Source organism: Stylophora pistillata, chromosome 9, assembly GCF_964205215.1.
Source record: "Stylophora pistillata chromosome 9, jaStyPist1.2, whole genome shotgun sequence".
In the NCBI taxonomy this organism is placed as follows: domain Eukaryota; kingdom Metazoa; phylum Cnidaria; class Anthozoa; order Scleractinia; family Pocilloporidae; genus Stylophora; species Stylophora pistillata.
In genome coordinates, this window is record NC_142527.1 from 11,099,092 (window position 1) to 11,115,693 (window position 16,602).

The 16,602-nt window shown below is 38.0% G+C and overlaps 1 protein-coding gene and 2 pseudogenes across 2 annotated transcripts in view; 1 reads left to right on the top strand and 2 right to left on the bottom strand.

Moving 5' to 3' along the window:
- The window catches only part of LOC148723270 (cubilin-like), a 168,360-nt pseudogene extending 156,520 nt beyond the window's left edge, over positions 1-11,840 (bottom strand). Inside the window, exon 1 of the transcript XR_015991758.1 lies at positions 11,750-11,840. The product of XR_015991758.1 is annotated as a cubilin-like (transcript). The remainder of the gene's footprint in view (positions 1-11,749) is intronic.
- On the top strand, positions 2,118-3,600 carry LOC148723285 (uncharacterized). The gene has a single exon (XM_088733366.1). The coding sequence runs from the start codon at positions 2,460-2,462 to the stop codon at positions 3,471-3,473; it is 1,014 nt and encodes a 337-aa protein (XP_088589492.1). The 5' UTR covers positions 2,118-2,459; the 3' UTR covers positions 3,474-3,600.
- LOC148723286 (bone morphogenetic protein 1 homolog) lies at positions 4,379-11,300 on the bottom strand (annotated as a pseudogene).
- Positions 11,841-16,602: the final 4,762 nt, after the last annotated feature.

Genomic DNA, 16,602 nt, shown 5'->3' on the forward strand with positions numbered 1-16,602 from the left:
CGACTCCAGTCAAACGAGCAGTTTAATTTGACCACTGGGAACGAACTCCCATTCTTTTGTTCCGTACTTGTCTTGTAATTGGCTAAAAAACGTTGGGTGGCCCCGGTTGAGTTCGTTTTACTGCAAGTCTTTTAGGTCCAGAGGGGAAGACTGTTACTCGATCAAGTAGCCCTTTTGCAAAAGTACTGAATGGTTTCACAACCGACTATGCGGTCACCATCGTTAAGTTCCATCGAAATATCACACATTTTAAATCAGACCATTCTTATTCACATCTTCGGTCACGTTTCTCAAGGCCCATTACATCTCTTTGTCGCTAAAATTCCACTGATGTACTTACAGACAAACTGCAATTCCCACATGGAGTTCTTGTTGCTTTCCAGCGTGCTTTGAAAAGAAAAAGTTTTGGAATAGTCAACCACGGAGATGCCAGCGTATACCGCTTAATAACGAAACCATACAGTTCTTAAAAAAAAACACTAAGGCACGGTATTGCACAATATACAGAATATACTTCTGTATATTTTGATGTATAAACTGTATAAACATACACTTAAGTATAGTGATATCAATATACAGAATAGAAACATGTATACAAAAATGTATAAACTGTATATTGTGTATATAGCGTATATTGCCAAAGTCAAGCCTAGAATCAATTCTATACTGTGTATATTTAAAAATTACTCCACGAGCGCGCGTTGGATATGAGATGATAGATAGCCAACGAGGCGCGTGCGCCGAGTTGGCTATAATTATCTCATATCCAACAAGCACGAGTGGAATAATTGTTCTATTAAAAAAAAACCTCTCCAAAATATTAGACAAATCTTCTCGACTTTATTTTTTAAGAAGAAACCGGACGATACAATGTACAGATATTAGATTATGGTGTATTGGCTCATAGGCCATAATGGCTAAGCCAATAAAAAGTCTTGAATTGCATTATCCAATGATCCAGTTTTTAATAATGTGTATATAGTCTATGTTGCCAAAGTCAAGCCTAGAGTCAATTGTATATTGTGTATATTTTGTGTTTAGTGTATATTTCCAAAGTCAAGCCTAGAATCAATTGTATATTGTTTATATTGTGTATATAGTGTATATTGCCAAAGTCAAGCCTAGAGTCAATTGTATATTGTGTATATTATGTATATAGTGTATATTGCCAAAGTCAAGCCTAGAATCAATTGTATATTGTGTATATTGTGTATATAGTGTATATTGCCAAAGTCAAGCCTGGAGTCAATTGTATATTGTGTATATTATGTATATAGTGCATATTGCCAACGTCAAGCCTAGAGTCAATTGCATATTGTGTATATTGTGTATATAGTGTATATTGCCAAAGTCAAGTCTACAATCAATTGTATATTGTGTATATTGTGTATATAGTGTAGATTGCCAAAGTCAAACGTGCAATTAATTGTATATTGTGTATATTGTGTATATAGTGCATACTGCCAAAGTCAAGCCTAGAGTCAATTGTATATTGCGTACATAGTGTCTATTGCCAAAGTCAAGCCTAGAATCAATTGTATATTTTGTATATTGTGTATATAGTGTCTATTGCCTAAGTCAAGCCTAGAGTCAATTGTATATTGCGTATATTGTGCATAGAGTGCATATTGCCAAAGTCAAGCCTAGAGTCAAATGTATATTGTGTATATAGTGTATATTGCCAAAGTCAAGCCTACAATCAATATATATATATATATATATATATATATATATATTGTGGATAAATTGTATATAGTGTATATTACTAAATTCATAGAAAAAACCAGGAAAGATTTATTACTCGACGTTTCGGGGTCATCGTGACTCCATTATCAAGAGACTAGTTTAAAAACATGCAAATAAGGAAAGGTACAAGAATAGCATAAATTAGACTGAACGGCTTAAACAAACACCTTGGCGCGGATGGAATCCGTTTGCACGTTCAGTGTTGGCTTACGCATGCGAATATACAACATTTCATTAACAAGGCAATCAAATTTGCCGTTACATTTCGTGATGACGTTGAATTGCTCGATCAAGCGTTCAGGCATTTCACTATTGTGCTGGAGGTGGTAGTGTCAATTGACCTACAATTACTACAATTACAATTGACCTACAATTACTCGCTAGCGAAATGGCTTGACGACAAATTGAAACCCCTGTCGTGCAACCAATATACAGTGACAGACACATTCCGCTTTGCTGATGAAGTACGAGGCTTCGAGATCAGGAACGGCGAAATTTTAGTTTCCTATGACGTCATCTCATTGTTTACAAATGTACCATTGGAGGAAACAATACAGATCTTAGCTGAAAAAGCCTTTGCCCAGGATTGGTTCAACGAGACGCACAGCTTGAACATCTCTAAAGCGGACCTAATCGACCTCCTCCGAGCAGCTACGAAAAACCAGCTTTTCCAGTTTGACGGTGCTTTATATGAGCAGACAGATGGAGTCGCTATGGGTTCTCCCCTTGGACCGTTGCTGGCTAACGTCTTCATGTGCTCGATTGAGGAAAACCTCGAACGACACGGTCAACTTCCGCGCTATTACCGGAGGTACGTCGATGACACCCTGACCGTAATGCCTGATAGGGTGACCGCTGGCCAGTTTCTAGACACCCTTAACTCTACCCATCCCTCCCTCCAGTTTACCATGGAAGTCGAACGGGAAGGATCCCTTCCCTTTCTAGGAATTGAACTGCTTAACCGTGCACCAAAGATTGAGAGCAAGGTCTACATCAAAAGAACCAACACGGGTCTCCTTCTGCATTTCCAGAGTCATGTTGACATTAAGTACAAGCGCAGCCTAGTTAACACCATGGTGGATCGCGCTTATCGATTATCTTCTAACTGGTCTTTCTTCTCCGAGGAATGTGACCGCCTTAGAGGGGTTTTTCATAACTTGAAATACCCAAAGCCACTGGTTGAAACTACAATCAAGCACTTCGTTGAGAGAAGGATTTCATCTGCAGAACCCTGTCCATCACCAGACGTACCATCGGAGACTGTGAGATTAGTGTTACCCTTCAAGGACCAGTCGTCAGCTAATCATGTTAAACAACAACTGAACAGTCTAAGCTCGAAGTTAAGCGTGACTGTCCAACCAGTGTTCGTTAGCCCTAAGCTCGATCAACAGCTTAAGCAACACGAAATTAAGCCCCCTATTGTTAACCAACAATGTGTCGTTTATGAATTTAAATGTAACCTGTGTGATGCAGGGTATGTGGGCTATACTCGTGGTCACTTACACGAGCGCGTAGAAGGGCACACAAGGAAATCATCTTCTATCTACAAACACTACCACCTCCAGCACAATAGTGAAATGCCTGAACGCTTGATCGAGCAATTCAACGTCATCACGAAATGTAACGGCAAATTTGATTGCCTTGTTAATGAAATGTTGTATATTCGCATGCGTAAGCCAACACTGAACGTGCAAACGGATTCCATCCGCGCCAAGGTGTTTGTTTAAGCCGTTCAGTCTAATTTATGCTATTCTTGTACCTTTCCTTATTTGCATGTTTTTAAACTAGTCTCTTGATAATGGAGTCACGATGACCCCGAAACGTCGAGTAATAAATCTTTCCTGGTTTTTTCTATGCCTTTGCTTTAGCAAATCCCTGCTGATCAAGAATTACTAAATTCAATCCCCGAATAAATTTTATATTGACACCCAACACGCCATATAGATAATGTAAAAAAATTCAAAAACAGTTTTATTGAAGCTAAATTCACCAATTACCTATTTATAAGGTTTAGTTGATATTGATAACATTGTTTATTACAAATCTACATCTTTCCCTCTTCTCTTAATTGGCATTCCAGTTCTCTATTGAAACAGTCATTTACAAATCAAAACAGAACATTACGCTTAGATTGAATCATCTTCCTTGTTAAATGAAAATAAGAGTTGAGCCTTCGAAAACCTTGTTCACATGATTCTGTGTTTGTTCCATGAATTTCGCTAAACTTTGGAAGCATTGGGTACCACTACAGACAACTTGGATTCTCCAGAGTCATGCAAACCTTCTAAGTATGTTTGGAAACATGGAAAATATCAACAAGGAATTTCACGTTATCTAAGAGAAGTTTCGCACCAGCACTATCGTTCTTACTTTGATTCCTAAGAAATGGAACAAGCCCACACGCCCTATCATAACCTACACACTTCAATCGTTTAAAATATTCCACATTCTTACAGATTTTTCTTAGAGCAAAAAGAAAAACTTGTGTCTGGGATTCGCAAGTAAGCATTTCTGTCATTCCAACTACAATGCCACATGGTCTTATAAGTGCCAGCATACCCGCAGTAGTTTCAAAGAAGAGTGAAATGTTCTCTTTCTTTTTGCATCCGTACACAGTGTCCTCAGGGAGCATTCAATTTTCTCCATTCACCTCCGTAAACTCCGGGGGTACCTCTACGACCTCAGCCACCTCTTCTTCCTGATGCATAACACAAAACTTAGACGGCTTTTGATCTTTACCACCATCAACAGGGGAGTTCGAACAGCACTTGAAAATTCCTGGAAGGCTGCGGCTTATTCGTACTTTTTCTTTAGGATATGGATTCGTACAACCGGATGTTATTATCAGCCTTCTTAACGGTAACGATTTCGACGGATTCCGCAACAGACAAATCTTCGTCTGCCCACCTGAGAAAGATGTAGACTATGACGAACTCATAAAACCACCTCCCAACACGCCAAAGCTAGATGACATCCTCCACACACTGGATAATTTTCATCGGGATGACGGCACAAAATACACATTTTCCAGAGATGCGCACACGGAATTCGTAGCGTACCACGACGCTTTAAATGAACGAAAAAGAAATCAACAAGGTCGGGAGAGGGACCGTAAGAGTATCCCATAGTAATAGTAATAGTAATAGTAATAGTAATAGTAATAGTAATAGTAATAGTAATAGTAACAGTGATAGTAACCAAAGTTTAATGTCTTTCCGTGGGGCATGGTTACCCATATTGCCCGAGCCAGAGGCTCATGTATGAAACGCAAGACAATAACCCACCCATCTCACCCCAGGGGAGGACATCCATCACACAGTAATCTCGTGCGTGGGAAATTAACGTCTCCTACCCCTAACCCTGCAAGCCGGACGGGACCTCCATTTATTCGTCCCTATCTGAGAGGACTAGAATATCTAAACCATTTCTTGATGTTATAGAAAGGCAGCATATTCTTCTCAATTATTTTAAGATCTTGATTGTTGGTCCGGCCGGGGCTCGAACCCTCGACCTCCCGCACATCAGTCCAGCGCTCTATCCAAAGGGCCGGTTGCACGATTGGCAGCCATAACTTACAGCTTACATCAAGCTGTTGAGAAGGTCAAAGATCCTGCGTCATTTACGGGGTGGTCCTATGAAATTCCAGCAGAGTTCATGACCAAAGCTATAACCTTAATGGACTATTGCATAGAACAAAAATTCGCGCTTGGAAAGCAATCTAAACAGGAAGTGCCTGCAACGTTTACAGACACCACAACAGAAGACCACATAGATTACCACCGCCTTAAGCGTTTGTTGGAAAATGAACCCCCAGTAACAGTCACCAAGATATCGCAGCGGCATATCCAAAAACGAGTGGACAATAACTACCGAAAAGAAGAGGGAGAAGCACTATTGAACGACATAGTAAGATTAGGCTTAGGAGAGCTACTGTACACGACGAAAACTTCCAGGCTGGTAAAACCAACCGAACAAAGAAAGTTTTAAGGAAGGGAAAGATGGACGATCTAGATGACAATTAAAAAAGAACTCCTAAAGAAAATGAAAGTAGATTTAGAAAAATATACACTTTAAATTTACATTTTAACTTAGACACATGATTACGTTAGGTTAGGGCGAACAAAGAAAGTTTTAAGGAAGAGAAAGATGGACGATCTAGATGACAAGAAAAAAAACTCCGAAAAGAAAATGAAAGTAGATTTAGACAAATATGCACTTTATATTTACATTTTAACTTAGACACATGATTACGTTAGGTTAGGGTTAGGAACCTGGTTAGGATAGGTTAAGGTTAGGGTTAGGTTTATCCAGGCCCCCTAACCCCTAAACCTAACATATGCAAATATCAACACTTTTAGTGCGTTTTGTTTTTTACCCTTAGCCCATAAGTCGTCTTACTATCTAAGACGATGCAGGCGTTTTGAAATACCAAGGTAGAAAACAAATAGGTTCAGGGACACATTTTTAATGAAATCTTGTATTGAGCATGATATTATATAAGTATATCTTTATTAATTTTGATGATAGGTTTCATCATTTTACAGTATTCAATTTCACTTTTAGGCCTCTTGTTATTCTTACATTAGTCATACTATTAGATATTCTGTTACAATTTTTGTAAATACGCAATTCAACCCCTTAGAGGGCTGCCATGTATTTATTTGTGAAATAAACCCTTTACGAAATTTGAGTGAATAAAAAAAGATTAACTCCATCCTAGTGTTTTTTTGTCTGAATGCACAGAAATAAACATCCAAAGCGTGACTGAAGGCTTAGTATTTTTATTTGATTGTCCCAAAAGATTTAAAAGACAAATACACTCGAAATATTACCAATATCCTTACTTTTGAACAATCAAATGAAAATACTAAGTCTTATTTAGAAATCTTATACACACTATAAACACTTTATACAAAATATACACTTTACACAATAGACATGTGTCTAAAGTGTATAAATATACAACAATAAACACTATATAAACAATATACACTCCATCCTACAGTTCACTTCTATACTCTATACACTAATAAGACACTATATACACTTTATACAGAATATACACTTTACACAATAGACATGTGTCTAAAGTGTATAAATATACAACAAGAAACACTATATAAACGATATACACTCCATCCTACAGTTCACTTCTATACTCTATACACTAATAAGACACTATATACACTTTATACAGAATATACACTTTACACAATAGACATGTGTCTAAAGTGTATAAATATACAACAATAAACACTATATAAACAATATACACTCCATCCTACAGTTCACTTCTATACTCTATACACTAATAAGACACTATATACACTTTATACAGAATATACACTTTACACAATAGACATGTGTCTAAAGTGTATAAATATACAACAAGAAACACTATATAAACAATATAAACTCCATCCTACAGTTCACTTCTATGCTCTATTTAAACAATAGAGTGTTTCTGTCGAGGAACTATCGGTTGATAGTTGCCCCGCGGAAATTTGATGTTCTTAAAACAGATATTTGCCCGAGAAGCGAAGCTTCGAGGGCAAATATGCTAGTTTTAAGAACATCAAATTTCCAAGGAGCAACTATCAGACCGATAGTTCCGAGACATAAACACTCTATTGTTTTTATTGTTCACCACTAAATTTTCTTCCGCGCCTACAGCTTGTCACAAATGTCAATAATTCGCAACCGTACATTGGCTAAATAATACGTTATACCTGTCAGAATTGAAAAGTCACTGTTTTTCCGATCTGCCTAACTTCGCGGCCGTCAAACTATTCAAAACTTTTCACGGATGAGTACCATCAATCCAGGTATTTTCCGCGGACGGGCACTATGGGCTGATAGTGTCTCTCCGCGGATGAACACTATCGCGTCACGTGATCGATTTAAACCAATAAGAACCGGAGAAACTTTAGTGGTGAACTATAAACACTCATAGACACTATATACACTCCCTCCACTTCTATACTTCTATACTCTGTATACACTTTATACAGAATATACACTTTATACAATAGACTGATAAATTTTGTATATAGTGTATACGTATATGCTTGCACAATATACAGAATTAACAGTTGAAGTATACTCTGTATATATTTACAGTATATACAGTATATTTTGTATATACATATATATATATATAGAAAGTTTAAAAAATTGCGAGGATGGACAACTTCTGACGTAAAAAAATATAAACAATTTTAATAAAAAACGTTTCGGTCAGAGACCTTCTTCAGTTATTTACAACTTTTGAAATAAAAAAAGAGCACTAAATATGATAGAAGTGCTAATGATTACGTAATTACAGGTAACGACTAATGAACTGGTGCTAATAAAAAGATAACAAAAAACCTAATCACAAAGAAAGCAATGGACAAAATACAAGAAAAAAAACCCTAAAAACTAAGAGATAAGAATATTAAATATGTTAATATGAGTGGCGCAACCAATTGCAAAGAAGCAATGCGGCGAGCATTAAAAAAAGGAAGGCCCACTTTTTACTGCAACTGTAAACCGTAACAAAATCCCAAAACAAGGCCTTTGGAGCCCGAAAAGGCAAATTAGCAACAAAATCCCTGGAGGGGCCCTAAAATGATACTGATCATAACAAGATCCCTTGGCAGGGCCTCTGAGTCTAATCCACACCTAAGGGGTCGACAAGCCAAGAAAAGGGCCTTTGAACGATCAATTAGTAGCGCCTAATATAAGATGGAAAATTAATTATAGCAAATTCTATTTTTTGAATGAAATTCCTTTCTTTTATTCAAACCATGGGGTGCCAAAGAGAACAACTGAGCACTCCAATAAGCGTCTTTTGTGATTAAAAGCCTATCGATCTCTGCAGAGCCACTAGGGGCCTGTACCTGAACAATGCATTGGAACGAAAAATCGTCCAGGGTGTGTGGGGTTTTGTTGAAGTGTATCGCTACTTCACAAGTTGTTTTGTTTGTGAGCATAGTAGATTTGTCTTTTCTAAAACTCACTTTGAAGTCTGTGGTAGTTAGAAACTAATTTAGTTTCTAAACAATTCTCCAAAGCCTCCGCCATCCCTAGACATAATTTACTCAGGACTCGTGGAAAAGAAGCGAAGAAATTTCCATTTCCATTTCCATTTGTTACTACATTTAATCCTAACTTTCCCGACGTAAGCAATATAATCAGAAAGCATTTGTTTATTTTGCAATCTAACCCCAAATTGAAAGAACTTTTTCCTCGAAGTTCTATCATACCATCTTTTCGTCGATCGAAAAATCTCAAAGAATTGTTAGCACCATCTCGTTTTAAAACTGCCAGCGAGAGACAAACTATTCCTCATAACAATGGCTGCTTTAAATGCGAAAGGAAAAGATGCGACCTCTGTCAGAATTTCTTTGTTGAATCTAAATCATTTCTCAGCTTTCAGACGGGCAAAAATTACACCATTCACTCTAGACTTTCCTGTGACTCTAAAAATGTGATTTACCGTGGCTTCCTGTAAGAAATGTCGCCTGCAATACGTGGGATCTACTACCACCGACTTTAAAGTGAGATTTCGAAATGTCAGCGGGCGCGGTAATGTTCCAGGTACAGTATCTGGACGCAGTGTAGTCACTCTTTGGGTAGTTTTGTGCTGCTTATATTCCCGCTTCCCGAGAGAGGAATTGCTTCTCCTGGACAAACTGTAAAAATTAAAAACGCCTATGTGAGTGTATGAGAATTATACTGGCTGATGTGGAAAAGAAGCGAAAATATAAGTCACTCTAGGAAGAAATTGACTTCGGCCAACTCGCAGTTGTAAAAAGATTCAACATCATGACTTTAGTAATATGACACCATTGTAATTAGAGACCAGTTATTATCTATTGTCGGGGGAGGGAAGGGGGTCGGAGTAAGTTGGAGGAGGATGACAGGGTTTTCAGGGGTAATGGAGGGTGCATCAGTCGTCACCATCAGGGCACAAATGGTAGACTGTAGAAAATTGACCGCCAACTAACCGCCCATGTGGAAGAGGGGGGTATCATAAAAATATTACAGAGCTCCTCAGGTGCTGAATGATGACCGACCCTCAATGAGGAGAAGTGAAGAGTGCATGTATGTCTTCATTAAATTTCCAAGGAAGTTGTGCAGCAAACTCAAGCAGAGTCAGTAGACATGATCAACTTGATCCGCTCGATTCTTATAATTTTAAACATATTTCAAAACAAAAAAATTTCACTTTCTACACTCGTTATCAGACCTGATGTCAATTGCGGTTTAAAAAATTACCACGGGCTTGGTGTCAGTTTAGTTCACATCAGTACTGAAATAAAAGAACCTTACCCTAAAAACCAGCCCAACTGGATATTTTCATAACTTATTTTCATTGGTAGTTGAAACTAATAATGCGTCTATACGCTTTCGTGGTTTCTTTGTAAAACATTTTGGGGTCTATGACTATCTCGACTCTGTCTCCAGACCTTACACGATCGCAATCAATATGAGGAGGAGAACACTCTAATTGAAGTAGTTACTCATTATTACTTCCATGAAATTAATTATATAATTATGTGCATCTTACAGCAGAATTCTAGATTTCACGAATTATTTTTTCTACTTACTTGGAGGATTGTGGTTCAAAACTCTATACGTTGCGTTAAATCCGTAATAATTCATTTTTGTATCATCGGACACAAACAGCACCCTTAGGCTTTCGTGTATTGTATATAACTTTAAATTAACACTCCTTGAGGCACCACAAAGTTTTCCAGCCGGTGAATAATCACTGAAGCTATTTTGAACTTCCAGATAATCACAAGAGCAAGCACCGTCACAATCGTGAAGATTGTAGTCTGGTATTGTGAGCTCAACACGGTATCCTCGTTTCCCTGTAATAATCCAGCCACATGTCTAGTTGAATGGATATTTTCTTGGATAAAAGGGAGAGGATAAAGAACCTGATGTTTCTTTAAGTTTCATATCTGTAGGACACTGAAAAGAGTAACAAAGACTTTGTCAGCTTCACGCGAAAGCATCTTGACCACCGTCTTTACTATCAATTACGGCTAGTTTCGCGCATTAATAACTGGCTTGTATTTTAATTGAATAAAACAGAGGAGAGAAATTGCACAAAGAGATGGAAAGTGGATTTTTCTCTCAAAAGGTAGTTAGAGTAACTCAGAGTTATCGTTGTTAGCGGCAAAAGTCTGTTTGTCTTTGGAAAATATTTAGTTCTTCTTAACCGAGCGGGAGGTCTGTATGGGACAATCTTGACCGAGGTCGCCAGTGCAGACCGAACGCAGTGAGGTCTGTACCAGCGACCGAGGTCAACATTCTCCCATACAAACCGACCTAGCTCGGTTAATAAGATGTTTATTATATGGCTGTGTCTTATATGCCAATTTTTATATTGTTTGTACCTTTTTTTTCTGGACCGGTCTAGATGCCGTTCTAGATGGGATAAATCTAGACCACTTTTAATATTGATTTTAGCCAATCAAATTCGTGAATTCGGTAGTTTCCAGTCCTTGTGAGACACAGCCATATAATAAAGTAGAGTATTAATAAACGCTAGCCCCCATTTGGCGCAAAAATATGAACGCATATTTGTTCGCAGACATTATCTATTCCAAGAGGTAAACAATTTGAGCTTCAAAGAACAGGTAATGTCCAAGGATAACAGATACGAGCACATTCTCGTGCCAAATGGAGGCTCTTGTGTTTAAAATCCTTCCAATATTTTTGCAAGGCGCGGGAAAAATGTTAGGAACAATTTTTGTTCAACGCGCAAATGTTCAGTGTTCAGTGTTCTGGTATGACTTAACGGACATAAAAATGCTCCTTTATCTGTAACAATCCAAAACTTTCGCCTTTAATTCAGTGTAAAATGCAGATTATTATTGTAGTGGACATAAGGTTGAAAGCTCGAGCATAGTCGATCACGGGACACATTAAGACCAATCACGCGCGAGAAAAAGTATTCGATGGTCATAAAACAAGATATTCAGATATACATCCACAGGGTTCTTACCACCAGTCGTTGTGGATTCATATCCCGCTTCAAATCCACGATCAACTATTTGTCCTGGATGGAACATCACAAACATTTGGTTTCCCGAAGAGGACTGAGGCTCATTCCAAGGCAACCCCTGACAAAATCGCCCCAGTGAAGGAGAGCTTGTTGACCCACCATCATAAAGCTCCACATACGAACAATTGTCCAAACAATGATTTTCTGAACACTCATGTAAGACAAAGTTAATAAACACAAACATTACAGTCTTGTCAGCTGAGGGGGTAATGTTCCAAGTACAATTTCTGGACGCAGTGTAGTAACTCTCCGAGTAGTTTGTGCTGCTTATTTTCCCGCTACCTGAGAGAGGAATTGCTTCCTTTGGACAAACTGTAAAAATTAAAAATGCCCATGTGAGTGTAAGAGAATTATGATGTACTGGTGTGGAAAAGAAGTTAAAATATAAGTTCCTATTTAAATGCACGACTCATACACAAGAGTGGGTGTGCAGCTCGAACTAGGAGCTCGAGTATTTAATGCCGTCCGACAAAGTTACACAGAGTAGTAAATAACTAGTCATCACCTCTCGGGCTAAAACGTTTTGTGTGCCGCCGCCTGATACGAAAACCCAAAAACCCAATATTAATGGGAAAAGTGGGAACTTCTTCCTCATCCAAATGCAGGCACACCGACCTCTGAGGATTAGAGGTAAAACAGCTTAATTTCATGCAAGATAAAATTTAAAATAAAACTAGGAAAGTTCGAGAGCTGAGATGAATACATTACAAATGTCAAACCTTAAATACACCATACAACAAAAGACTCAATTAAAGCCATAGCGGCCAACGTGCTAACATACCAATAGGAAAATATTTACATTCTTTGTCACTGCCACTTACAGTTTAGTTCCGCCGAATGTAAATGCATTTACATTAGGAAGAAATTGACTTTGGCCAACCACGCAGTTGTCTAAAGATTTGATATCATGACTTTGGGATGTGACACTAACGTTAATGGGCCCACTTATTATCTATCGTCAGGGGAGGGAAGAAGGTCGGAGTAATTTGGGGGGGGGATGGCATGGTGTTTAGGGGGAATGGAGGGTGGATCAGTCGTCACCAACAGGGCATGAAGGGGAAACTATAGAAAATTGACCGCCAATTAATTGCCAATGTGGAGGGGAGGAAGAATATCATAAGAATATTACAGAGCCCCCCAGGCGCCGAATGATGACCGACCCTCAATGAGGAGGAGTGAAGAGTGTATGTCTTCATTATATTTCCAAGGAAGTTGTGCAGCAAACTCCAGCGGAGTCAGTAGACACGATCAACTTAATCCACCCATTTTTTTTAAGATTTCAACCATATATCAAAACAAAAACAAAAGACTTTCTAAACCCGTTTTCAGACCTGATGTCAACTGCATTAAAAATATTCTACCATAGGCTTTGTTTTAACTTAGTTCCCATCGGTACTGAAGTAATAAAAAAAACCTCAACCGAAAACCCAGCACAACGGGATATTTTCATCACTATTTTTTAATACATTGGTATTTGAAACGAATACTGCGTTTAAACGCTTTCGAGGTTTCTTTAAAAGAAATTTTGGGGCCTAAGACTATCTCGACGATATCTCCAAACCTTAGACGATCGCAATTAATATGAGGAGGAGAACACCTCTACTCAACCAAGTAACAAGTACAATCTCAGGTCTTCTTCAACTAGTTATGTGAAAAGCACAAAAACTGACCATTTTGGAAAGTTTGTAACAACAAGTTTGCCACTTATTTAAAGCAAAATATATAAAAATCCATTATTTATTATTGTATTTTGCAAGCTTACTTCCATGTAAACAATTTGCTGACTATAACTGTAGTTGAGATTTTCTGTAAGGGGTATAAATGAACAAACAAACAAACAATACTCTTGTTAAGTTAGTTACTCATTATCACTTCTATAAAATTGATTATATAATTAAGTGCATCTTCTTACAGATAAATCATAGATTTCACAAAGTTATTTTCTCTACTTACTTGAAGGACTGTAGTTTAACAGCTTGTAAGTTGCCTTAAATCCGTCATAATCCATTTTTGTACCATCGGGCACAAACACCATCCTTAGGCTTTCGTGCAGTGAATAGAATTTTAAATTAACATTCCTTGGCGTACCACAACGTTTTCCAGCCTTCTCATCATCACTGAAGCTTTTTTCAACTTCCAGATAATCACACGAGCAAGCGGCGTCACATTAGTGAAGATTGTAGTCTGGTATTGTGAGCTCAACACGTTATCCTTGTTTCCCTATCTTCCCGCTACATGTCAGGTTGAATGGATGGTTTCTTGGATGGAAGGTAGAGGAAAAATAACCAGATGTTTCATTGAGGATCATATCTGTAGGACAAGCTGAAAAGAGTAACAAAGACTGTGTCGGCTTCCGGAAAAAGCATCTTGCTCACCTTCTTCATAATCACTTACGACTTGTTTCGTGCGTTAACTAATAAAGGGCTTATATCTTAATTGAATAAAAAAAGAAGAGAGACATTGCATAAAGAGCATAGGAAATCATGTAGAAGTTTTTACTTCGTTGAACTTTTTAAGCCGTTCACCGAGTGTTTACCTTATCGTTTGCAGGATAAACCCGAACCAAATTCGCACTTCATTCTAATTCACTAGGGGGTGCTCCCTAAATAAACCACTAAAGGCGAAAAGCACTCGCATAAATCTCCATCTATCACCTCAAAAGATGCTTTAAATCCTTACAGTTTATTTTGGAAACCCATCCCCTTTGTTCATTTTACTAATTTGATTAACTACTAAAGCCAAAAATCACTTACATGAATCTCCATCTATCGCCTCAAAAGATGCATTAAAACCTTTGTCTACAGTGCCAGTGCGGGATTCAAATCTCACTTGAATGAAATTTCCCTTGGTGTACACAGGATAGGGAAGCTTTTGACCACGAAGCTTAAAGTTATTAGGATCTCCGCCATGTGAAGCAACGTTTGTGATCAAAACCCGGGCACTGGTTGCCGCCGCTCCAGAACAGTCTGTGTTTTCATTTTCTACCAGGGTAAAGTTCAAGAAGGTCAGTTTGATGATTTTCCCACTGAGTACCGTGATATTCCAGGTACACATGCTGCTCGTATTAAAGTTTTCTGAAAAATTGGGGTTGGAAATGTGGCCACGTGAGGCATTAATGGGATTTTCCAGGAGGGGTGCAAACTGAAAAAGAGAGTGTCTTTTAGTCAATCTTTTGGTTTCTTACTACAGACGAAAGAATTCCAACAATATAAAAATTGAAAATGTGTTTCAAACTGGTAATTTTTTTGCCATATCCCTAATAATAAAAAGAAGTTCCGTCGACTTAAACACAAACCAAATTTTTAGATTAAAATGTAGAATATAGAAAGATTATAAGTACTTACGATCACTTTTCACTAGAGTCAGGGCAACTGAAGCAAATGCAGTTTTTTCTGAGTTGCTTTAACACCAAACTAGTCAGAGGCAACTCAATAACTTTTTTTTTATATGAGTGTGTGACATCAATTCTTACAAGATTTTAAACTCAGCTGTTGTTGTTGTTCCTGCAGGGAGAGTTAAGAAGGGTTTATACGCGCTGCGTGACTATATTAAGGCCAAAATTACTACGTAAAGCGTGAATTTTAACAGAAAGGGACAGCGTGATTCGTGAAGTTATGAACCAGCATGCGGCGTGATTTGCTTCCTAAAACCTTGTGCGCAAGAAAAGAGATTTGAAGTTTTCCCTTTTATATACGTGACGCATATTTTTTTCTTAATTCGAGTGTGACACGGGTGAAGACCCCCGTTCCATCCCCCCACCCATTTACTATCCTCCCCAAGAATACCTTGGGAAGAAAAAAACATTTTACACTTCTAACTCGACCTTCGTAAAGACAATTCAAGATTATAATCGTAATTGACCATTTACGCCCCTAAAAAAAAGTAGGAGAGTAACGGAGGATACAATGGACTCGCATGGTATTGTTGAGATCAAAAGCCATAAATCGGTTTTTACTAACAGATTTAAACCTTACTGCCTCAATTAATTTTAAAAAGCTTACCGTGCTGTATCATGACTAAAAGAAAACAGGAAAAAAAATCGCCGATTTAAAATCCAGCTTTCAGTATTTAGACTGCTGGAATTTCTTACATACACATTCACTAAAGAGCTTAGGAATGCTTTAAATGCTCTCACTGCTTTTCGTTGCACTCTCAAAGTCTCTTATAGTCATTTTTTTCAAGGTCTGGGATTTCTTCAAATCCCCCCCCCCCCCTAACCAAGAAGCTAAAATTGGTCAATTTTAGTTATAAAGGAAAAATCGGCGACCGCAACAATCTAATCATTGACCAGTGCCCTATAGACCTTTTTTTTCTGAGTCACATCCTTGCGAGCATGAACTCGTTATCTTTTAACTTATTGCTGGCGAGCCCTTGCGAGGCAGCAGCCTGTTTTTTACAATAGCGAAAAAAACCCAAAATTTGTCAGATATAACATCGGAGACATGCGCAGTCGATTACGTTTTTTATATCCGGGGTGCTTGTGATGACATCACGTAAAGTGCACGTGGAAGTAGCTATCGATTTCGAGCAATAGCAGTACACGTGTACAGCCGTCCCGCTCTGCTAGAAATCAAGAACACGATAAACAAGATCATTTTTTTATGTAGATGTCTTTAATTGCTTGTGAAAGTATTCATTAAGGTCATGAACGGTTTAGTGATGACTCTCGAGGAGGAATAGAGCTTTTTACGTGTTTGGCTGCTCTATTATGTGAGCAATTTTTGCCGATTCGCAAATGGAGGTGCCAAGATATCAATCAAATCCTACTTCATAGAGATAATTTTTTTCTCAGG